The sequence below is a fragment of the Hyla sarda genome, chromosome 2 (genome assembly GCF_029499605.1).
Source record: "Hyla sarda isolate aHylSar1 chromosome 2, aHylSar1.hap1, whole genome shotgun sequence".
NCBI classification, from domain to species: Eukaryota; Metazoa; Chordata; class Amphibia; order Anura; family Hylidae; genus Hyla; species Hyla sarda.
This window is the reverse complement of record NC_079190.1, coordinates 313,632,705-313,658,917: the sequence shown is the minus strand read 5'-3', so window position 1 is coordinate 313,658,917 and position 26,213 is coordinate 313,632,705. Positions and strand designations below refer to the sequence as shown.

General features: G+C 41.3%; 1 protein-coding gene across 1 annotated transcript in view; it reads right to left on the bottom strand.

Annotated features, from left to right (window-relative positions):
* Positions 1–2,231: 2,231 nt before the first annotated feature.
* Positions 2,232–26,213, bottom strand: part of SARS1 (seryl-tRNA synthetase 1) — a 170,003-nt gene continuing 146,021 nt past the window's right edge. The window contains exons 9-11 of the mRNA XM_056557709.1: positions 24,638–24,795; positions 19,201–19,330; positions 2,232–2,608 (exon numbers count right to left, since the gene is read on the bottom strand). Of these exons, the coding sequence (XP_056413684.1) occupies positions 2,463–2,608; positions 19,201–19,330; positions 24,638–24,795 (434 nt within the window). The 3' untranslated portion in view covers positions 2,232–2,462. The remainder of the gene's footprint in view (positions 2,609–19,200; positions 19,331–24,637; positions 24,796–26,213) is intronic.

Below are 26,213 nucleotides of genomic sequence, written 5' to 3'. Positions count from 1 at the left end.
GGAAGCATTCTTTAAGCAAAACGATTGTTGGGGTTAGGTAGGTATAGTCTGGCACCCTGTATGGTTTATATTTCTGCTATTGCAGGTTTTTTTGTGGATACTTTGTTACTATGCACTTGGTAACGTTATTCTGGTATGCATTATGTTTGGGTCTAGTCTCCGTACTTATCTTCTGTATGTGTCCTGCTGCCTTTTTACTATTACCGTATTTACCCGAGTACAAGCTTAGTTTTACAGCATGATATTTCGTGCTGAAAACACCCCCTCGGCTTATACTCGAGTGAACTCTCCGCCTGTCAATCCCTTCATCAGTAGTCTTCAACCTGCGGACCTCCAGATGTTGCAAAACTACAACTCCCAGCATGCCCGGACAGCCATCGGCGTCAAGTCAAGGCAACGTCACTAGTCGTCGTCAAGGCAACGTCACTAGTCCGGGGCCCGAAGCGCGGAGAAGAGGCCCCCTTATAGTCGAGTCAATAACTTTTCCTGGGTTTTTGGGGTAAAATTAGGGGCTTCGGCTTATATTCGGGTCGGCTTTTACTCGAGTATATACGGTATGTCTACTATCATGCTTTAATGTTTGAGCATGTTTAATAAAGATCTATTTTCTTTATGCGTTTTTTTTGGTGCACTATTCTTTTGTATTCCTGTGTTGATTCAGAAATGCCCCTAAAGTTTTCTAGGTAGTTGAAGTCTGAATTCAGGTAACCCTTTATAAAAGAAAAACAGGGCTGAGGCAATTAATCCAATCTGTGGTCTTTTAAAGGTAGCAGGTAAAAATAAATGGCAACAATTGTTTCACTACAATTTAGCTTCTTCAAGGCCTAATCACATGGGAATTAGTCATATGATTAGGCTTTGAAGAAATGTGCATTTTTACTGGGATTGGATTAAGTGCATATCAAGGATTTAATTGGAGACTATTTTCTGTTTCACTGGGAGCACCATCGGGTACTGTGAGTAGCTGATTTGAGGTCTTGGGCACTGACTCATGCCAGTGTTCTGGAATAAAAGTCTGAGCAGTGCCAGTTTAAATCACATATCTGTATAACACGGTGAATTGAGGTTATGTTAGCAAGATTGAAAGTGGTTGGAGGTTGCTGATGTGTATTCATAAACAGCTTTGTTAAACAGATTCAAGAGCTTCTACTTTAGAGCCAATCTGTCTGAGATCTTGTTTAATATCTTGGACTTCCCTAGATAGGAGTTATCAAATAGGGAACATGATTTTACCACTATATTGCATTATGGTTCTTTGCTGAGTTTATATTTTTACCGATAATTCACACTTCCAAATATCGCAGTGTTGAAATATGTGACACAGAGTGAGCTTGAATGGCAAGGCTAGTGCAATTAGGTTTTAGAAATGTTAATAGCAGTATAGCGTTGGCATTATCATCAGTTGGTGGTGCATGTGGATGGGTTAGAGCCTAGCACTCACAATAAAACTGCATGCATGAAATTGTGGCATCTTGTTGCTCAGCAGCATAATAAACAGGATGCATTTCGGCCCTTGCAGCCTTCCTCTGCTTTTTTCTACTAGGTTTTATAAATGTGACACTTTTATGGCTCCCGGACAATTTCCAGGTTCTGTTGTGGCTTCAGGAAATGGGTGAAGTGGAGACAAAAGCAGGAGGGAGATAGAGGCAGATGCCGGGAAACTCCCTGAAGCTGGATGGGGCCCACACTTTAATTCGGAACAGCAACGCTCTTGCACACCACCAGACTGTTTGCACTTTGGAGATGCTGGTGTTTGTGAGAGGTGGCTTGGTGTCTGAACATGAGGGATGTAGCCAGCAGGGAAGTCACGGCAAGATGGCACCGCTGCCACGAACTTCCACCCAGCAGTAAATAATGCCGCAGGCACTAAGTCCAACCACTGGTCCCAGCTGGGCGAGAGTGGTCTCTACATAACACGCAGGGTCTCAGAATTCCGATGGTGCATGGTAGGTTTCCTTTTTTTTTTTACGGAGTAAAGATGGTCAAACAGTGGCTATAAGCAGGTCCCTTTGTAGACCTGAGGAACGTCCACTTCATTTGGCTGCTTGCTCCGCCCTCACTATATTAAACTTTTTGACACCATACACAGGTTGTTCCTTTCACCGGACAACCCCTTTAATTTTAGTCCAGTTTCAGAAGAATGCAGATGCATTACTGCAGCACCCAGACTTCTTATAATTACTGTGCATTATAGCTGTCTGAACACAGCTACTGTGTAACAAATTCAACACACTGAATTGACATGGATTGAAAGGTTTTATCTGTAACCCATTTATTTATTTATCGCACTATGCCACTTTTAGTCAACATCATTAAACACGTTGTAGATTCAAATGTCAGTATTTTTCCTGTGTACAAACAATTTGAAGACCAGTAACAGTTGATTACAATTGATCTCCAATTGCCAGTAAACAATATGATGATGATGATGCACAGCCATCAGCAATTTAATAGATGGATTATTAGGCACTATTCACATCCATATTGTGCATCTGAGATTCTAAACCAGAATTTTGACTCTTCTTTCCTCCTTGCTGCTTCTTCTGCTTTTTGTTTGGTTCCTCATCAATTGGAGCAGGCTTTACAAATCTGATGATTTCTTTGAGTCCTGAGGGGAAATAAGTTTATTAGAAAAAACACAAGCAGAAAACATAACTTGTTATTTAGAATGCTGCTAAAATTAATTTGGAGAAAGCAATAAAGAAAACAACGTGGTTTTCACAAAGACTGTGTGTAAAGATCACCTTAAAGGGGTACTCCGAGGAACTAAACCCACAGCCCATTCTCTCACCAACCTATTTGTCTAAATATCATTCATTAGCTATATAGAGCAGTTTCCCCTTATTTAGTTATCACTTACATGCAGGGAATGAGGAAAATATGTCATCCTGCCATCCTCTGTGTCTCTGTCCAAATCCCTATTTGAAAGCAGCCTCAACCTTCCTGAGAGAGAGACAGAGAAACCATGTGGTTTCTGCCCTGCACTGATAAGTCATTCTCCATTTAGCTGGGGTGTGTGTGCAGCTTTGGCAAATCAGATACATAATTTTTCTGCTCAGAGAGCAGGACAGTAAGGGCTGCTTTTGGAGAAGGAGTTGGACAGCAGTGAGAGGAGAGCTGCAATGGCTGCCAGGAAATGTAGTATTCATGCAGCAGGATGGCAAAGAATATCAAGCAGCAAAAGAAGACACCAGGGGCCACAGGAGCCATGCATATGAGGCAGGGTAGTTTATAGGGAACATATCTGGGTAGCAAGGTGGCTTAAGAGCTTTTTAAATTTATATGTACTTCCCTGTGGTGAAATAATACAATCTATGCATAACTAGTAGGTTTTCCATTAAGGTCCATTGAAACCAATAACTGGAAAAGGTGGCTGTTTTTTTTAGTCATCCTTTTGGACCTCACAACTGGTAAAAAAAAATGGTCATAATTTACTAAGTAAATGAAGTGTAGTTTTCTTGTGTTTTTATTATTATTTTTGATCCCCGAAAGGTATTTTTCCATGGTAATTTACTAATCTGGCACGTTTCCCTACGTTTTGCCTTTTTTAAATTTATTTTAATTTAAAAAAAAATTTTTTTACAACTGCGCAGGGCTGTCCAGTTTTCCAGAGCTCAAATCCATTACAATGTTAGAACATTAGTAAATATGTTGGCATGAACACGACAAGCTTTTTGGTGGACACGCCCCTTCCTCTGGAGACACTTTATTGTGTTTTCTAAGTGAAATGAAGAGTTCGTTAAGTCTTTGGATTTTTTTATCACAAATTCTGACGCACAAAGCGTGCAACACAATTTGGGAGCAAAACCAGAGAAAAACAGTCAGGATCACATGAGTAATCGACCTCCAATGTGTGACCATAGTCCAAAGGACTAATCTTAGCCAAATGGAAATCAGTCACAACCCCAACAAACATCTGAAGTAGTCAGGGGAAATCAGCAACCAGCCAGGCGATTTTTCTGCACCCGCAACTGTCGGGAATATCTGCAAATAATGATGAAACTTAAAAGGGTAACTGTAATTAGTAAAAACTTTTGAAATGTTGCCAGTACATGTCAAAAGCCAACTGCTTCCTTCACTGATACATGGCAACCACAGGGGGTGTGTATTTTAAAATATTGTGATGTTGTATCCTTTGTTAGTTTAAATATAATGAAAGAATTGGCTGTGTGTTTGTTTACTGTTACTATGGTGGCGTCACATCCGGCACCGTGTATTGATGGTTTCTATGGTGGTGCCATGTTACATCCGCCAGTGCTTGGTCTCATTTAGCAGCGAACCACAGTGGAGGTTGTTATGGTAATCCTCTGGCATCCCTGTCAGTTGTGGCCTGTGACATGCAGTGTTGTCCAAGCCACCTTGCTTGACACGCAGGGTCTGGGATTGGCCGGGAGCGGGGTGTACTTCAGTTCCGCCCCAGAACACACAGGGCCGGCATGTCCATCCCACTACATATGTGAGACATGTAGAGAATGCTGTGCACATCATCAGTGGCCTGCCTTAGACACTGGAAACGGCCACCTAAAGGTGCAGTGTATTACTTAACTCCCAGCAGCGAATTGGTTAATGTATAATGCAAGAGAAAAAACTTTAAACACATCCAAACATGTAAGGATAAGGAGCACCAATCAGGGCAGAACATAGTTCATAAAAAGGTCTGTGAGTGCTGAATACTTCCTCCTTTCTCGCTGCTCTCAGCAGGACAAAGATTGGTATTGTATTCTCTTCTACACACTGTGTAACCTTATTGTATTTACAATATCATACCCTATTTGATTATATTTCATGTGTCATATTATTCGTTACCCAGTGGTATTATATACACATTTCCATCTATACTCCATTACTATTTCCCATTATCATTCATACAGCCCCTTATCCCTTTTATTCCCTTATCTTCAGCCCCCCTTATCTTTTCCAAGTCCCCCCCCCCTTTAATCTCTTATTTTCTTCATTCCTACCACTTTATCAGTTACCTTTTCCTCTCTCCTTTGCCGCTATCCCCACTGCGCGTGACTTGTCAGTGTTCCTCCGTCGCAGCGTTCACTGCCCTTAGTAATCTCGCCTATCACGAGATCTCTGCGGCTCTCGTACTTCGTGGCGGAGCGCAAATGTACTTGTGCCACGAACTAGTTTAGTCACTATTTTTCTACTTCTTATTCCATAGGAATATATATTCCTCTCAGCATTTATTTAACTCTAGCCTTATCATAGACCCCATTACTACTATATACCATTAGTATATTCTTTCCTGTTATACCATTCGGCTATACAGAAAATTAGCATTATCGAAAATATAAAAAAATACCCCTCAGGATATTTACCCTTCTGAGTCAGCGGAATATGATGTTATTGACCCTGACCAAATACAGGCTATGGTAGACATATTTGTGTCTAAATCTGTACACAATGCTCTGCAGTCTGCAAGGTCTTCATTAAATCCATTTCTAAGTCCATTACTATGGCTATGTCTCATAATAAACCCACTAATGTTTCTACTCCCTCATACCATTTTTGGTCAGCGGAGGAATCCACCACCCAGCTGGCCAAAGTTTTTAAACGCTCCGGTAAATGCGCTTTTGCAATGACGACCAAAAATCCCTCAGTTAAAGGGTACCTTTCATCAAAAAAACTTTTGACATATTATAGATTAATGTATGCAGAATAACTTTCCAATAGCATGTTATTAAAAAAATATGCTTCTTTCTTTTTAATTTTCCACTTTGAAAAAATGACCACTAGGGGTCTCCCTACCAGTCCTTTTTTTTATAGATTTCAGACTCATGCAGGAGTCCTAAATCTCAGACTGAATCCGGGACACAGACAAGCTCAGCACTGCTCCCTGGCAGTGAGCAGGTGAGTTTGTCTGTGTTCCAGCTGCAGTCTGAGATTTAGGACTCCTGCATGAGTCTGAAATCTATAAAAAAAAGGACTGGTAGGGAGACCCCTAGTGGTAATTTTTTCAAAGTGGAAAATTAAAAAGAAAGAAGCATATTTTTTTAATAAAATGCTATTGGAAAGTTATTCTGCATACATTAATCTATAATATATCAAAAGTGTTTTTGATGAAAGGTACCCTTTAAATCTCCTCATAATAGGGTAGGTCAATATACTTATGGAATGCCACAACCAGTTAGTGGCTTAGAATCATCTGCAATAATTAAATATCTAAAAACCTCTCTGCCAGAATTAAAAACCCACTTGACAGAGCATCACTGAATAAACTCCGTTCTGAATGTCCGAGACCTAACCTTCCGGACAAGGCAGCAATCACACCTGAATTAGACCCTATTCTTGTTAAATACATTCTAAAAACGGAACCCCCCCCCCCCCCCCCCAAAAAAAAGGGTCTAGATCGTTCCCTAAAAAGTGTCCATGACAAATTGCTGGACCTACTTGGCCCTTTAACAAAGATTCTTGACATATCAGAGGAATCAATCTCTTCTGAACAACCTATTGATTCCACCATACTATGTAGCTGGGACCAATGTGCCGTGTGTATATTCGGCAATGCTAATGCTGCCCTGACCGCAGAGAGGCGAAGAACCATATTAATGAAGCTAGACCCGCAACTAGCTAATCTTGCTACTGTGGAATTTGACCCCTCTTCTGAGGGCCTTCTATTTGGTGACAACTTTTTTAAAGAAATAGGCAAATTTGTGGGAATCTTCACTTCCCTGGACAAGGCCCAATCATCTCTCTGCAAAGTCTTTCCCCAAAAGGTTTTTGGGTGGGCTGGGAAAGGTCGGAGCAGATTTTCCAGCTGCTCTTCCTCATCCAGAGGTTATCCCAGAGGCTCCTTTACACAAGAAAGACCTCAATATGGTGCTCCCTCATACCAGCCAGCACCATTTTTTCCCACTAGATCCAGGCCCTGGAGATCCAGAGAAGCTCGAGGATACCCAAGATCCAGACCATCCGCAGGTAAGTCCCCTTCCACTACATTTTCCCCTTCTTCCGCTCGGCGGAAGACCCATGTATTGTTAGTAAGCTTGGGCTTGAGTTCATATCTCCACATAATGGCGCAATCAAAATCTCTTCCCCACCACCACCTCCAATGGACATTATTCTCTTCTAAACAATTCAGGTTTTTCAATCAACTGAAAGAAATCTGTATTGACCCCCTCAAGGGAAGTAGAATTTTTGGTTTTGATAATAAATACACAACCAACTATCATGAGTCTTCCACTCAAAAAGCTTCAATTGATCCAAAAAGAGATGTGTGTTATCCTAAACAAACAATTTATCTCTGAAAACCATTGCAAGCATAGTAGGTCTCTTGTCTGCTTCCATGCAGGCCAACATTCCTGCCCCACTATACTACAGGGCCCTCCAGCGCCTCAAAATACAACACCTCAGGGAAGGTCTATCAGCGGAAGCCAGAGAAGAACTTTTATGGAGGCTCCATCATGTTCAACTCTGGAATGGCAAGACCATTTTCAATTGCAACCTGGATCAAATTATAGAATACGATGCCAGCCTTCTAGGCTGGGGTGCCCGATGTGGTCATCTCTCCACAGGCGGCAAATGGTCATAAGAAGAGTGTAGTGAATATAGGCTGAGGATATCATCTGTAGGAAAAATATGGTGGATATCTCCTTACTCTCTGGGACCCTTTTTGAAATGTCTGTATCCTCTTGACCTTTTATTATTTTCCTTTGGCTGTATACCGCCTTTTCTGTTTGATCTTGTCTCCCTCCATATGTTTTGTCACTTTTGTATTCTTGTATCTCCCTGTTGTTGGTTACTTTACATATCCCTTGGTACCTAGCTGTGAGGAGCCTCAAGACAGCTAGTTTGCTGATTGGGTTAATCGTGCATAACCTGCCAGTTTGGTGCCAACTTGAACAAAAGGTTTACATTTTACATATAGGGAAATATGTCCCAGTTGTAGAAATATGTTTTTCAGGGCTCCCCCTGAGTAGCCATAGTTATTTATATCCCCCAGAATCATGATCCCCGAATATTAGGCTGTATGTAGAACCCAAACATGACCCCATTGTACCCATAGATTAAGCCATATGTATCCCTAACCATGGTGTTCATTTTAACCCCTTCATGTATCCTATCAAAATATGTGTTATAATGTCATCATATCAATAAGTGTACTGCCATCTGTGTCACATCTGTTGTGTACAATGGGAGTTATGATTTATCATCATCTGTGATTGAGAGGAGGTTGGGCCATTTGGAAGGTGGGATGATGTGGGCTGATCTAAGAAGAAACTGGAGACCTCCCTTCTAATCCAACCCTCTGCTGCACCCATAAAAGTGGTGGTCCAACACAATCTAGTGGTTACAAGTTTGGGGCCCATTCTGAATGGACTAGTGCCGCTAGTTTCATCCTTGGCCCTAGGACGGATTAGAACTTTACTCAACAACGTTAAGTATGGAACTCTTCTGATTTTAATTCCCCTTTTATTTTGTATAACTGTTTTGCACATTTTGTAGGTCTGTTTCTTTAACTCTTTTTGTAATAAAATACTGTACCCTTTATGTACATTAAAGCCATAACTTTAATGCGTAGCCTTGTATGCTCTAACGAACCTATAGGCCTATAGCTTATATAGTTGTATTAGTGTATAAGTGTGGCTCGTGCCGTTACCATAGTTTTGGTGTCAAAGGGCTGGGTGTAAGAATCTGTGTATGAATGGAGGCGTTCTATCGGCCTACTGATGGTGGCAGCGTATTGTGTGTGGACTGGTTTTGGGGTGTGTTAAGCTCATTTTTGGGGCCTATTGTGGTAGGTGTGTGTGAAAGTGAGTGTGGAAGCAGAGTACCCCTATACCTTCCCAGCCGAGGTCACGGGGACCTACAAACAGTGTGTATTTAAGTTGTGTCACAGGCTCATAAGAGAGCAGAGCGTGCTCAAGGGAGCAGAGAGTGAACGTGCCAAGGTGGCAGCTTAGAGTTAGAATATTAGAGTAAATATTCTGCTGGTTTTGTGTTTTTTTTTTTTGTCCGCTCACTCCTTTCAGAGAGGCGTGAATGTGTCCGTACGCCAGGTCGTGAGGGCTGTACGTGACAAAGAGAATTCTCTTCATATCAATTGCCTGGAACTATTAGCAGGTTTCTTCAACATCAAGAGCTTTGCAAAATGCAGATCGCATTGCTGTATTTTACTTTGTATGGACAACATCTCTGCTGTCCAATAGATCAACAAATTAGGAGGTACAACTTCAAAAACCCCATCAGACATCTGGAATTTTTGTTTCAACAAAAATTATTGTCCTAAAGGCAGAATACGTACCTGGCCTTTCCAACGATGTGGCGGCTTGGAACTCCCTATCAGACCACAGTGATTGGATGTTAGATCCTTCAATATTTTCCTCTCTCAATTCCAATTGGGGTTCAATATACATGGATCTTTTTGCATCCCGTTTGAATCGTCAACTACCTCTCTTTTTCAGGGAAAAACTGTAGAAAAGTGTAGCTCACAGAAAAGTATGCGAGGTTAACCGAAATGTTCTCACACCCAGGAGAGAATTAATAGAAGAAGACCATATAAAAAAAATAGATTACTCAGTCCTCAGCAATTCCACTCGAAAAATGAGTGTAGCGTGGACATATGGTACAAATGGAAAAGAATAATAGACTTTCAGACCAATATAAAACATAAGATTTAATACCAAGAAAAAAATTAAATTAAATTATAATAAATTCATATAAATTGGAAAGTTACAGCCGCAGGGCCCTACGGCTGTACAATAATACAGTAAAATAAACAAGAATTATCTAAAATTCTATACCAAATATAAGCCTCGGGGAGTAGTAGTGTATATAGTAATTTCACAAATGTTGATCATAAAGACAATGAAATATACAAAGTTGTATGCAGAATGATATAAATGTAGCAGTGTAAAGTCTATTATTCTTTTCCATTTGTACCATACATCCATGCTACACTCGTTTTTCGAGTGGTATTGCTGAGGACTGAGTAATCAATTTTTTTTATACCTCTCTTTTTCAGTTGGCATCCAGTTCCAGAAGCTCTGGGAGTGGATGCATTTCTTCAAATATGGCCATCTAAAACCCTATACGCATTTCCTCCCTTTGCAATGATCCAGAGAGTGCTCTCACAAACTGTGAACCAACATGCAACTCTAGTCTTGATAACCCCTTGGTGGCCATCCCAAGTCTGGTTTCCCCAAATACTGAATATTTTGATAGACTTTCCAATTCTACTTCCGTTATCTCCATCAATTCTTCAAGATCCCTCCGGGAATCCTCACCCTCTTGTTCTTTTAGGAGGCCTACCTCTGGTAGCATGTCTCATCTCCGGTCATCATGTCTTGACCTCGAAATTTCGCAATCTACTAGAGACATCCTTTCCGAAGCCTGGGCTCCAGGCACCAGGAAAGGTTACTGATCGGCCTGGCGACTTTGGGTTCATTGGTGCTCTCAAGGAACACCTGGATACCAGTAATACATCTATCCCACATATCCAAAATTATTTATCAGACGCCTTTGATTCGGGTAATGCCTACAGGACAATTAACCTATACAGATCAGCTATTTCTTCTGAACATGTTCTTATCGACTCTATTGGTAAAACACCCATTAGTATGTAGACTTCTTAGAGGCATTCGTTTTCAAAGACCGCCTCTTCCTGAGTATCAATCTACTTGGGATGTATCCCTTCTCCTCAATCTTTTTTCCTCTTGGGAAGATAACGATTTCCTTCCTTTAAAACTTCTTTCCTACAAATCAAAAACTCTTATGTCTTATTTCCATTAAAAGAGTCTCAGATGTCAGAGCTCTAGACATATCTCCTAGATCGTTTACTCCTCAAGGAGTTCACTTTACCATCTCCCGTCGAACCAAAACGAACCTCCGCTCTATTTTCTACCCAGCTTTTCTTCCACACCCCAAATTATGTGTTGTCAGATGTTTAAAATCTTATGAAGCTAAAACTCTCTCTCAGATCTCCTAATTCTTCTCAACTTCTCATTTCCTACCGCAAACCACATCTTCCAGTATCCTCTCCAGTAGCCAGATGGGTTAGGCATTCACATTTCACCATCCGTAAGAGAAGCTATGTCTACTAAAACTGTTCAAAACAGGACGCTCTCTCTCTAATGTGCTCAAAGCAGCTGGTTGGTCATCAGAGTCAACATTCAAATAATTTTTTTTTCAGACCCGAGTCTCATGTATCTATGTCAGTTTTATAATTCATTTTAGATTATTTAGCTTTAAACTTGCACTATATTTTGAGCCTCCTGTTGGAAATAAAATAATATCCCTCCCTATTCCCATTGTTATACATATGTTATTTATTTTTCAGCCTTCTAAAGACTTCATCCAGGTGTCACCTCCATGGTTTCTTCTATAGAGGTTCCTTATGTTTCAAGTTCCTGATTAGGAGTTATTTCTTCTAGAGTTCTTAGTCAACATTCCCTTTATCCCACAACTTTAAGATTGAAATTGCTTCTACTATATAGGACTTTAAGAATTTGTTCCTCTACTTACATGTCATCAAGAAAAAAGGAAGTATTCAGCACTCACAGACCTTTTATGAACTATGTTCTGCCCTGATTGGTGCTCCTTATCCATACATGTTTGGCTGTGTTTAAAGTTTTTTCTCTTGCATTATACAATAACCAATTCGCTGCTGGGAGTCTTTTAACCCCTTCACGACGAGCGACGTACATGTACGGCGCCGCAAAGTGTCACTTGGCGCGCGGCGACGTACATGTACGTCGCGGGGTTCCGGGAGCGCCGCGTCACCGGTAGCAGTGATCGGGCCGGGATGACCGCGAGGCGCGCAAATCGCAGGTCAATTCAGACCTGCAATCTGCGCGATTCCGGGTCATATGGGTCACTGGTGACCCGGTGACCCGGAAAATAAGAGGGATCGTAGGTGTCCGAGACACCCTAGATCCCCCTAAAGGGATAGGAGTTTGGTGGCAGGGTTGCCACCCCTCCTATCCCTGCTATTGGTCGGCCGAGCGACCGACCGATAGCAGACCAGGGGAGGGGGGGTTAAAGTTCGGTTCCCCCGCTTTGCCCACCTATCGGTGTCCGGGCAAAACGGGGGAACCGTCCAGGGAGGGTCGGCGCCGAAGGTCCCTACCTGGATCCCGGATCGCGATCCTCCATGCGGGGATCCCCCACGTGCGGCGGCGGCTTCCGGGTCCTGCTAGGTGAGTTGTTGCCTAGCAACATCCGGAGGGCCACAGTTTACAGTGGTCTCTAAACTGTGGCCCTCCAGATGTTGCAAAACTACAACTCCCAGCATGCCCAGACAGCTGTTTGCTGTGTAGGCATGCTGGGACTTGTAGTTTTGCAATATTTAGAGGGGTTCAGGTTGTAGATCACTAAGTGGTCTCAAACTGTAGCCCTCCAGATGTTGCAAAACTACAACTCTCAGCATGCCCAGACAGCAGTTTGCAGTTTTAGTTTTGCAACATCTGGAGGGCCACAGTTTTGAGACCACTGGACAGTGATTTACAACTTGAACCCCTCTAAATCTTGCAAAACTACAACTCCCAGCATTCAGGAACAGCATAAGACTGTCTTGGCATGCTGGGAGTTGTACTTGCGTGCCTCCAGCCATTGCAAAACTACATCTCCCAGCATGCCCTTCCGCAATCAGTACATGCTGGGAGTTGCAGTTTTGCAACAGCTGGAGGCACACTGGTTGGAAAATACTGAGTTAGGTCATAGAACCTAACTCAAGGTTTTCCAGCCAGTGTGCCTCCAGCTGTTGCAAAACTACAACTCCCAGCATGCATGGTCTGTCAGTGCATGCTGGGAGTTGTAGTTTTGACCCCCCTCCCGTGTGAATGTACAGGCTACATTCACACTGGCGGCAGATTACAGTGAGTTCCCCGCTGCAAATTTGAGATGCGGCAAATTTTCCGCCGCAGCTCAAACTCCTAGCGGGAGACTCAGTGTAATCTGCTGCCAGTGTGAATGTAACCTAAAAACACTACACTACACTAACATAAAATAAAGAGTAAAACACACTACATATACACACGTACACTGCCCCCCCCCCCTTCTCCAATAAAAATGAAAAACGTATTGTACGGCAGTGTTTCTAAGATGGAGCCTCCAGCTGTTGCAAAACAAAAACTCCCAGCATTTCTGGACAGCAATTGACTGTCCAAGCATGCTGGGAGTTTAGCAACAGCTGGAGGCGCCCTGTTTGGGAATCACTGGCGTAGAATACCCCTATGTCCACCTCTATGCAAGTCCCTAATTCAGGCCTCAAATGCACATGGCGCTCTCACTTTGGAGCCCTGTCGTATTTCAAGGCAACAGAATAGGGTCACATATGGGGTATCGCTGTACTCGGGAGAAATTGCCTAACAAATTTTGGGGGTCTTTTTCTCCTTTTACCCCTTATGAAAAGGAACAGTTGGGGTCTACATCAGCATGTTAGTGTAAAAAAATAAAAAATTTTACACTAACATGCTGGTGTTGCCCTATACTTTTCATTTTCACAAGAGGTAAAAGGGAAAAACGCCCCCCAAAATTTGTAACACAATTTCTCCCGAGTACGGAGATACCCCATATGTGGGCGCAAAGTGCTCTGGGGGCGCACAACAAGGCCCAGAAGGGAGAGTGCGCCATGTACATTTGAGGTGATTTGCACAGAGGTGGCTGATTGTTACAGCGGTTCTGACAAACGCAAAAAAAAAACCACACCCACATGTGACCCCATTTTGAAAACTACACCCATCACGGAATGTAATAAGGGGTGCAGTGAGAATTTACACCCCACAGGTGTCTGAAGGATCTTTGGAACAGTGGTCCGTGAAAATGAAAAATTTTGCACAGCCCACTGTTCCAAAGATCTGTCAGACACCAGTGGGGGGTAAATGCTCACTGTACCCCTCATTACATTCTGTGAGGGGTCTAGTTTCCAAAATGGTATGCCATGTGGGGGTTATTTTGCTGTTCTGGCACCATAGGGGCTTCCTAAATGCGACATGCCCCCCGAGCAAAATTTGCTCTCAAAAAGCCAAATATGACGCCTTCCTCTCTGAGCATTGTAGTTCGCCCGTAGTGCACTTCAGTTCCACTTATGGGGTACCTCCATACTCAGAAGAGATGGGGTTACAAATTTTGGGGGGTCTTTTCTGCTATTAACCCTTGCAAAAATGTGAAATTTGGGGGGAAACCCACATTTTAGTGAAATTATTATTTTTTTTTTTTACATATGCAAAAGTCGTGAAACACCTGTGGGGTATTAAGGCTCACTTTATCCCTTGTTACGTTCCTCAAGGGGTCTAGTTTCCAAAATGGTATGCCATGTGTTTTTTTTTTGCTGTTTTGGGCTTCCTAAAGGTGACATGCCCCCAAAAACCATTTCAGAAAAACGTACTCTCTAAAATCCCCTTGTCGCTCCTTCGCTTCTGAGCCCGCCGAACACTTTACATAGACATATGAGGTATGTGCTTACTCGAGAGAAATTGGGCTACAAATATAAGTATACATTTTCTCCTTTTACCCCTTGTAAAAATTCAAAAATTGGGTCTACAAGAACATGCGAGTGTAAAAAATGAAGATTTTGAATTTTCTCCTTCACTTTGCTGCTTTTCCTGTGAAACACCTAAAGGGTTAAAACATTTACTGAATGTCATTTTGAATACTTTGGGGGGTGCAGTTTTTATAATGGGGTCATTTATGGGGTATTTCTAATATGAAGACCCTTCAAATCCACTTCAAACCTGAACTGGTCCCTGAAAAATTGCGAGTTTGAAAATTTTGTGAAAAATTGGAAAATTGCTGCTGAACTTTGAAGCCCTCTGGTGTCTTCCAAAAGTAAAAATTTGTCAATTTTATGATGCAAACATAAAGCAGACATATTGTATATGTGAATCCAAAAAAAATTATTTGGAATATCCATTTTCCTTACAAGCAGAGAGCTTCAAAGTTAGAAAAATGCAAAATTTTTAATTTTTTCATCAAATTTTGGAATTTTTCACCAAGAAAGGATGCAAGTTACCACAAAATTTTACCACTAAGTTAAAGTAGAATATGTCACGAAAAAACAATCTCAGAATCAGAATGACAACTAAAAGCATTCCAGAGTTATTAATGTTTAAAGTGACAGTGGTCAGATTTGCAAAAAAGGGCTTCGTCCTAGAGGTGAAAATGGGCTCGGTCCTTAAGGGGTTAAAGAGAAATATTTTCACTATATTACTCTCGCCTCCTGTCGTTAATAAAATCTTTAATTATCTTACACTTCGCAGGGATTACGCGCTGGATGGGCCACCTACATCTGCCAGTACCCAAAGCATCTACATCTACCAGTACCCGGGGCATCTCCAAGCATTCTATGGTGATGAGTATCTTTACCATAGTGCTGCTGGGGCCGCGATTGCGTTGGTGCTGGCGGCATTAACCCCATTGATGCCGTGATCAATCCTGATCACGGCATCTATGGTGTTGACAGGGGGAGCGCATTCACCAATGACGGCGCCACGATATGATCGCGGGGTAGCCGTTGGTTTCTATGGTAGCAGGAGGTCAGCCTACTAAGGAAGCCTGTGAGATTCAGCCTGTGAGAAGCCTGTGAGATCCAATAAAAGTATGAAGTGTAAAAAAAAAAAAAAAAGCCCCTTTCTAAATAAATGCACTGTATTATCATCAAAAAAGATTAAAAAAACAAATCATACACATCATAGGTATCGCCACATCCATAATGACGTGTACTATAAAACTATAATGTAAATTATCCTGGTGAATGCTGTAAAAAAATAAAATAAATAAAGTGCAAAATTTGCCAATTTTTGTATAAATAGCTGAATAAAAATGATCAAAAAGGTAGCACGTATCGCAAAAATGATAATAAAAAGTACAGTTCATCCTGCAAAACATAAGCCCTCACTCAATGGTGTCGGACAAAAAATAAAAATGTTACTGCTGTTGGACAATGTATGGCAGAAAAATAATTTTGCTCCGACAAAGGTATATAGAAATCTTAATGACCAGAGCCCAAGGTAAAAAATGGGTCTGTCCTTAAGGGGTTAGACTATTACATTATGCTGTTTTGACTGTAGTCATTTGATAAATACATTTTCTGGCATATTGCAATAGGGTAGGATTGGGACCCTGATCATTCTGCATCATGTGTTTGTATGTTCCTACGATCCAGCGTAGAGTGCACTGGCATCATTTATGTGCTACCTGAATGCGTTTATCCAGCTGCCTGCATATGTAATTGTAGGGGGGGGGGGATGGCCCCTTGTGTTTTTGGTGCTACCAGGAATATCATGTATTGAATTCTAATCTGCACTTGTCAATTATAATTGCTGCCAAACCTGTAATCATTTGACAGGCAAAACAAGTCAGAATTGGGAATTGTTCTTGCCGACTTGATTCTTAATTATTTTGTTGTCTTGTTTGTAAGTTTGGGGTTCATAGACCTCTGGAGTGTCCATTATACCACTATGATATATTTTTCTCTTGGTTTGTTTTTTATATCCCTCACTTAGGGCAGGTAAGTGTCAGTCATGGTGGTTGAGGCCACCCTGTTAAGGACAGAGCCTATATAATCACAGGGCACGTTATCCTTTTTCTACTAATATCCTAAGTATATGGCAATCAGTAGACATCAGCTATATCTCTTCTATCACTAGTACTCTATTCGAATGATAACAGCTACTACCTGTACCATTTCTTGGACACTCGAGTTTGTGTTATGCAAGTTACATGTTTTGGTGGCACTTTTTTTTATATTTATAGATTTTATATTTTGGTCTAATAAAGGTCATTCCTAGTTTAAATAAAAGCAAGGTTTTATTGTATGCATCTTGCTGTAACAAAGTGCGTGTTAAGTGCGAAATGCGCCACTTGCATGTGAGTTTTTTTCTATCTTATGCCCAAAGAAGAAATAAAGAATTTGAAGCTTTGTCGACACTGTTTGGACACAGTTCTTTTTGCTTGTTCTTTGAATGCTCCCATGCTTGGTTAGAGTTTGTCCTGTGGGCCCACCAAAACGGTTTGAGAGGTTACAGAACATTGTACATAGCACTTGTATGAGTAAGCGCTTATTTCTCTATATTTTCATTGCTCTATATAGCTTTCCCTCAACCCTGACCAGTCTTCATGTCCCAATAGCAGAAAACACACCTAAAGCATACATAGTAACATAGCTTGTAATGTTGAAAAAAAAAATATATAAAAAAAAAAAACCACAAGCGTCCATCAATCCCTGGATCAATATTCTATCCACATGTCAGACACTAAATCATGTGGCAGAGAGTTCCATAGTCTCACTGCTCTTACAGAAAATAATCTGTCTGAGATGATGGTAAAAATTTCCTCTAGACATAGTGGATGCCCCTTGTCATGGTTACTGGCCTACAGATCACTACAAAGCTCTCAACTGTCCATTCAAATATTTGTAAATTGTGATCAGAGCGCCCCTAAGACGTCTTTTCTCCAAATTAAATAACCAAGTTTGACAGCCTGTCCTGGTACTGTAATCCTCCCATACCATTAATTATCTTTGTCACCCTGCTCTGCACACTCTTAAGTTCAGCCTTGTCCTTCTTATATACAGGTGCCCAGAATAGGACACAATACTCCCTATGTGGTCTGATCAATGATTTATACAGAGGCCACCACCATGTTTCAATGTACAGGGTTTAAGGCAGGTGATGAGCAGTGCCTGGATTCCTCTAGACTTCAGGCCAGAAAGTTTAGTTTTGGTTTAATCAGAACAGGGCACCTTATTTCTAACAGAGAGTTTTCATTTTGGCCACTCACGCACAAAGCCCAGATTGGTGGAGTGATGCAATGATAGTTCACTTTATGAAAGATTCTCAAATCTGGTCACCTCTCTTACCAAGGCCCTTTTCCATTGATTACTTAGTTTAGTGGGGCAGACAGTTCTAGTGAGAGTCCAGAGTCCTTGTTATTCCTTTTAAAAATTATTAAGGCCACAGTGTTCTTGTGAAATTTTTATGCAACAGATTTTTTTTTGTACCCTTCTCTGGATTTGAGCTCTCCCCTGTCATAGCAGGGTCTAAGAACATGCAAAATGTTAGTTTCTACCTTACAATAAATTAGCAAAGATTGCTAGTTCTTTTTGATTGTTCTGTTTTCACATTCTCATTATGGGGTATTCATTCAGTGCAGAATGAAGGGAATTAAAAAAAAAATTTTTATTTTAGCACAAGGCTGCAACATAAAATGTGAAAAAAGGGAAAGGGTCTGAATGCGTTGTATATGTTTTAGGCCTGGCATATAATCAATAAGTCCAATTTCCACGAATTAAGGCAGAATTGCTTTTTTGTTTTAGGTTTTAGCTTACAAATACCGTATTTATCGGGGTATACCACGCACCGGCCTATAACACGCACCCTCATTTTGCCAAGGATATTTGGGTAAAAAAAGTTTTTTACCCAAATATCCATGGTAAAATGAGGGTGCGTGTGTGTGCGCATATACCCCGATACACCCCCAGGAAAGGCAGGGGGAGAGAGGCCGTCGCTGCCCGCTTCTCTCCCCCTGCCTTTCCTGGGGTCTAGAGCCCTGCTGCCGGCCCTTCTCTCACCCTGGCTAACGGCGCCACTGCCCGTTCCGTCCCCCTGACTATCGGTGGCGGCGCCCCATTGCCGGCGCCGATAGCCAGGGGGAGAGAAGGGGCAGCGGCACCCGGCCAGGTAACTATGCCACCGGGGATGGGGGGAGGCAACGGGGCAGCGGCGCCGGCAATGGGTGCCGCTGCCCTTTCTCTCCCCCTGGCTGTCGGCGCCGCTTCTCTCCCCCTGGCTATCGGTGCCGGCAATGGGGCGCCAGCACCGATAGTCAGGGGGACAGAACGGGCAGCGGCGCCGATAACCAGGGGGAGAGAAGGGCCGGCAGCAGCGCTCTAGACCCCAGGAAAGGCAAGGGGAGAGAAGCGGGCAGCGACGGCCTCTCTCCCCCTGCCTTTCCTGGGGGTGTATCGGCGTATAACACGCACAGACTTTAGGCTAAAAATTTTAGCCTAAAAAGTGCGTGTTATACGCCGATAAATACGGTAATTATTCTGTTCTACTTAATAGAGGGGGATTCCCTCTTTAAGTAAAGATCTTTTTTAAGGAGGTACTTTTCTCAAGTTCACTGTTGCTGCTGCCTTTGATTTTTTGAAACATAAGAGCAAAAGATTCAGGAAGCAGGTCTTGAAAGTAAAAATAAATAAATAAATAAAGCAAACATATTCAACAATAAACAAGGATAACAGTTTCTCATACTGACCAGGAGGCATAAAATCCTTTAGTTTTTCAGGAACAATAATTCCTTCGCTAGTCTGATAATTCTCTAAAATTGCACAGATAGTCCGTGTTGTGGCACACATTGTAGCATTTAACATATGCACATAATCAACCTGTAACAAAAGTAAAATATATATATATTTAGACAACATTTGCAAAATGTTTTCGTGACAATGCTATAAAACATAACTACACAAAGAATCTAAAATAAAGAAACACATTCTATTTGTTACAAAGTATTTACAGCCAAAATGTTAAAACTCACTATACATAACAAAAGCAGCTTAGGCTGGGTTTACATATGTCCAGCTTTCAGCTCAGTGAACCCAGCCCAAACTTACCACAACTGATGACAACAGCACATCAGTTGTTTAGGATCCAGCATTCATTAATTGTGCATATCTGACAGGGAAAAGCAGCAGATGCGTTCCACTGTCCAGTGACCATGCAGCATGTTGCACTATTTGTAAACATGATCAGTTCTACAATCAATGAACCTCTAATGCTTTTTCTACAGCACAGGAGCAAAACACCACTAGACGATGCACATATGTGAAGGTGGCCTTACTGTTCATGTTCTCACCTTAACAACACAAGGCATACAAGTACTGTCAGGGTGTATGAAGCATGCTCACAAGCTAAGCAAGCTTCATACCTGGTAAGTACAGTCCTCTATAAGAAGACAAATTTATCTCTGATGCTTGGCATTAACCCTTCCAATTTATTTGGCTTCTTTGAAGATTTTGTGCTAAAATTGGTTATGTCCTTACAAAGCACAATTGTTCTCCCATAAAACAAGCCCTTATAAGGGCTTGTAAGTGAAAAAAATAAAAGAGATTTACTTAAGGTGAGGAGGAAAAAACAAACACGAAAATAAAACAGAATTACTCCTCAAGGAGTTAAAGCAGATATGTGAATGGTTAAAGTGAGTGAGAAAAACAAATGTGCCGCATATAAATGTAAGTATCTATAAAAATTCTGCAACAAAACAGTACAAACTCTAACGAATAAGGTTTGGAAATGCTCACTCATTTGCAGAAGAAAACCTACACAAATTCAACTGCATACTATGGATTTAAAAACAAATCAAGGACAGAACAACTGGGACGGAATGCTGCATAAGTGATGTGGAGGACTCTGCGCTCTCTACTGCACCCACACAGTGCAGCAGTAAGTGGAGGACCTGCAGGCTGAAGATGCAGAGAACTGCAAAATATGTAATAATGTCTGTATCTTGAGTCTTCCTGAACAAGCTGGGGGGGGGGGGAATCATACGGATCCTGAATTACAGAGAACGAGATGCTGTTCTTGCTGCCGTTAGAAGGTGTGGAGAGGTTACTTATGAGAACGGCCACCTGTCCTTTTATCTTGACTTCACAACTGAAGTACAGAAGAAGAGGCAATTTACTATCAGTTCCTGGATTTGTACACTGGGACTTAGGTATTGTTGGTGTTCCCTTCCTGTCTCAGAGTCCAAGATGGTAGTGAGACTAACTTCTTTTATAGTTCAGAGCAGGCGTCAGACTGGCTGTACAGTCAACCTCCTAAAGATACTGGGAACTGAGTTGCTGTTTGTTATCTGGGAAATTTGTGTGTCACTGCCACGTGAATAAGGTTTGGTGGTCCCTCCCTTCTCTCGGAAACTGAGGAACGGCGGTTTTGTTGTCCCTGTTATTTGTTTGCAGGCCTCTCCCTTCCTGTTGTGAGTGAAGAGCCTAGCTGGGAGGAATACCCATGCAGAAGTTAACAAATATTTTTTTTTCAGATTGTATAGGTGAACACTACCTCTACTTTAGTGCAATTGCTAGTTTAAAGGAGTATTACAGGCCAAAACTTTTTTTTATATATCAACTGGCTCCGGAAAGTTAAACAGATTTGTAAATTACTTCTATTAAAAAATCTTAATCCTTCCAATAGTTATTAGCTTCTGAAGTTGAGTTGTTGTTTCCTGTCTAACTGCTCAATGATGATGTCACATCCCGGGAGCTGTGCAGTTCCTATGGGGATTTTCTCCCATCATGCACAGCTCCCGAGACGTGACATCATCATTGAGCAGTTAGACAGAAAATTTCAGAAGCTAATAACTATTGGAAGGATTAAGATTTTTTAATAGAAGTAATTTACAAATATGTTTAACTTTCCGGAGCCAGTTGATATATATATATATATATATATATATATATATATATATATAAATATAAGAAAAAAGTTTTTGCCTGGAATACCCCTTTAAGTTTGGGTATGGAGGCTCAAGCAAGTTGGGTGGGCTTCAGCAGGGTGGGGATGGATGGTTTTTATGTTAATTAGTTTTGTGTGTCTGTGAGTGTGACGTGTGGGGAGACATATAGACCAATAGTAGAAGCAAAATATTGTGTGCAGAGACTGGGATTACACCACTGCAAATCCTATTACTCTTATGTGCAATATATACATATGCTACTATAGTCTGATTCATTATTGTGGTATACTTTTTTTTTTTACTATTGTGCGGATCCAGTGATCTCACCAATTTTTTGAAGTCTGATTTCTTCCTTACAATATACATACATATAGAAGAACTGTGTTTTTACTTATTTATATGTCATTTATTGAGTGTTAAATAAAGCATGTGTAATTAAGTTAAGTGACTCCATTCTGTATTTCTTTTGTTGCCCTTCTCTAAAGGCTACAGTTTTGTAAGCGAAGTTGTTTTTCTTTGTGTATATTCAATTGTGAAGAGTAGATGGCGTTTTGGATCGCAAAAAAAAAAAAAAATCTTAGCTTAGAAAACTGTAGCCTTTGCTCTAAGCGAATAAAATGGGAGGGCTTTGGCATTCCTGGCCCCTGAGACAGTAGTGACTGCCCTTACCACTGACCAGGGTGCTCCAATTACTGATGTTAGTGAGACTTGCTCCCCCTTTAGGTCATTTCATGCTGACCTCTATGTCTCCAAGGTTGCCTCCTCCACTGATAATTTGCTGGATAATTTAGATAGAATTGCTATGCTGGCTCTCTCTCCTTTTGATGGGTTAGATTTACCTATCTCGGTTGAGGAAATACAACAGGCCGTTTCCGCTTTCTTCCGGGTCAAGGTATAAATTGTATGGTGCTCAACTTGGCTCCAGAGTCTGCACATTTTCGGTCATGCTTTGTCTACTATGGAGTTTGCCTATTCCTTTTAACAAGGCTACAATTGTGGTCATCCACAAGACAGTGAAGTCTCCAGACTGCTGGGGACAATTTCTTTATATTTATTTATATGCCAATCTACTAAATAGTGAGGCCAAGAATATGGCCAAAGTCTTAGTAGTTCTGTCTTTGCTGGGCCATGATCAGTCTGGGTTTATGTCATTGAAAAGCACAGAGATGAATCTCAGACGGTTATATGCAGGATCCCGAGTGCCCTATTAAATAACGAAAAAGCCTTTGACTCATTGAAATGGGCCTTTCTTTGGCAGGTCCAGAAACGTATGGGGTTTCCGGTTTCCTTAGAACTTCCTGCGTTGGATTAAGGCATGGGAGGGTCTATGGTGGGTCAAATAAATATATTCAAAATGGTTTTGCTGCTCAAGTCATTATATTTGTATAAAACAACTCTGTTGTCCCTACCTAAGTCACACTTTTTGGCTCTGGATAAGCGGTTGTCACCCCTTTAATGGAATCTTTATCTCCCTAACAGATGGGTATGAGGTACTTGACTTGAGCTTTATACGGATGGGATGTTTCTGGACTTTCTGGATCTTAAACAGGAATTTAATCTCCCTCAGTCTACACCGTTTCGTTACCTCCGTCCAATTGTGACACGCTTTTTATGTGCGGTTTGAGGGCAGTCCAGTGCTATTTGAATGTGGCCCTGTTGAATCTGTACTCAGGTATGAACATCTCATCAAACTAGCCTCTTATAAAACTATTTTGTCCCCATAGGACTCACCACTCTACTGTTTTTTTTTTTTTTTTTAAATCACAAAGGATTTCCCTATGAGAGAACTGGGTTCCACGTGGAGATGAACAGTCATTAGTGCCAAAGATCAACTTATTCAAACTCAATGTTTGCATGGAGTATATTTCACCCCCAAAAAAGCTATTCCACATTGAGCTCCTTGTCACTGACACATGAGCCAGGTGCAATCAAGCCAGTGGGACCATGTATCATATGATCTGGAAGTGCCATGAGTTACAGACTTACTGGGTGGATGTTCATGCTTTCTTGGATACTAAATTGCGATTCCCTAACGTCTGTGCCCCAATTAACAGTCTGCTGGTATCGTTGAGGATATTATCCCAACTCAATATGGATGAAGGCTCTATAGATTGTTATTATTTTATGCTCTGAAAACTTTACTTTTGAATTGAAAGCCCCCTAAGGCCTCTTCTGCACTCACTGGGTGCATTTGATTGAAGCCGATATCCCCATGTGCAGGGTCACATAAAAAGCCAGAGAAAAGCCTGAGAAACCTGAATGCAAATTTTGCATTGATATCAGCATAAGATGTGGTGTACCTGTGTCCAGGTAGGATGACTTTTGTGCCTTATAATATTATGTTGAATGTATTCCACACTGTGCCACTAGTCCTTATTCAGGTGTTCTATGTTTATGTATTGCGGAAAACCTTTTCATCTCCCAGCCCTTATTTTGAGGCTTCTTTTCTTTTGTATTGTTTTTGCCCTTCTTTGTTGTGTTTATTATTGTTAAAAAAAAAAAAGCAAAAATCAACACTAAGGACACTTTTACACATACAGAATGGTGCATATTTTGTGCAACTGATTTTGCTACCCATTAACTTCAATGGGTAGCAAAATCAGATGCACAAAATATGCAGCAAAAATATGCAGCAGATCCTGTACGTGTGAACGTACGGTACCCTTAAAAAAAAAAAATAATAATTTAACCCCTTAATGACGCAGCAATTTTTTGTGTAGGCACCCTCCAGCCATCAGTTAAGGTGATTGGGACCTCGCGATTGCCCCGTGGTGGTCCCGATCACCCAGTGGACCGTGTGGTTTAACTAACTTTATATTTTAATAGTTCGAACATTTGCGCACATGGTGGTAAAACATATGATTATGTTTATTTTTGATAACATTACTTTATTTAAAACATGGGGAAAGGGGAGTGAAGCTTTTATTAGGGAAGGGGTTAATTCACTTATTTGTTTGTGTTATCAGTGTTATCGGTGCTCTGCTGCTCTTGCCTGCCATCGCTGGCCAGAGCACTGATCGGATGGCAAGGAGGCAGGTAAAAGCCCACCTGCTGTCCACTCAGCTTGTATCATCTACATTAGATAAAAAGTTTAAGTTAACGACAGATACACTTTAACAATTCTCCGTTTTAATTGGGGCATATCCCCATCCACATTAATACTGTGCGGTCAATGCTGGGGACTAATGAATATTTTAATATCATATGCCAACATTTGTAATTTTCTCTTCATTCACATTACCTTGTCCATCATCTTCTTTGTTTGTCCATAACGAATACGTAGCCTTCGAGCCTGATAGTCTGTACAGTTTGAACAAGACACTAACTCTCTAAAGGCACCAGAGCCTGGGAACCAGGCTTCTAAATCCAGCTTCTTACTTGCAGCATGATTTAATGAACCTAAATAAAGAGCACATTTCATGAGAAAAAAAATACCCAATATTTAAATCACAATATTTATTATTCCACTTTCCAAACTGAGCACTAATGTGTACACACACACACACACTCAAACACAGTAGACTGACCCTTCTTGATTTCTGAAGCTCACTTGTCTGCTTTTCCATAAATACAGGGTCAAGATATCATTGGATAAAAGGCAAGATAATGGAAGCTGTATGAATTCTCTCAGTAATAACTTGTGTCTGGGGGAGGTTCTGTACTTCATTTGTCAATTAATTCCTATTTATTTCAGCTTGTGTGTAGCACACAAACCCTGCTACACAGTCTGTACAGAAAATACAAAAAAAAAAAAAAAAAGTCTACAGTTCTAACAGGAAGGGATTTCAAAATAGAAAAATATATAGAACACATTGGGGGAGATAAAAACCTATGCAGACAAAGAGTGGTGAAGTTGCCCATAACAACCAATTAGATTGCTTCTTTGCTTTTTAATATGGCTACAATAGCAGAGTGATTACGTGGATGCAGGCTATCACTAGAACATGAGAGTCAAGAACAATTAATATTCATAAGGGGCGGGCATTGCGCAGCATAAAGGAAGCAGACTCCCTGCCTACATTGCGTACTGAAGGCATTTAAAACTATAGCAACCAAGGACATCTAAATGGCTGGACCAATTTCTGTGGTACCTTGTTTTACTTCTGTTCAACTGCACTATAACCCAGTGTATTGGGTTTAGTACAGGTGAACAGCCTGTCCTTTCCTTTTAACTCTATGACAAAAAAAAACCTCATGTAACCCTGTTGGGAGTGAATTTTCTTCCAGTGAGGTCTCTACAAAGTCAGGACTCTCACCTGGTTAAAGGGATAGTCCGATGGAGGGTTTAAAAAAAAAAAAAATAAATAAATAAATAAATAACAATATTCCGAGACTGCCTGAATTATATATACAAAAAAAAAAACTGCGCTCCCCTGGTGTCTCTGGTGGCGTCCCCATTACAATCCCCTTCCTGGTGGTTGATGCATCACAGTGTAGCTGAGAGAATCATTGGCCGCAGCAATGTCTTGCCTTGACCAATGATTGGCTGAGCTTAAATGAGACCTATTGAGCACAGGCTTCGGTATTCTTCCTGGTGACAGGGCTCAATACATCACATTGCCGCTTAGCCAATCACTGCCCGAGGCAAGATACCGCTGTGGCCAGTGATGCGCCGACCAGCACATCAACCACCATACATAACGGGATCATCGGGCCCGGCCAAGGCGAAAAGCCAAGAGACATGTGCATGCTGTCCCAACACGATAAATGAATTCTGCAAAGAAATGGGAGCGTCATCTCTTCTGGATGTTTATCCCATGAGAGCTATGGAAGAATGACGGGATCTATTAAAGGGCGTTGGAATTCCATGTCTACTC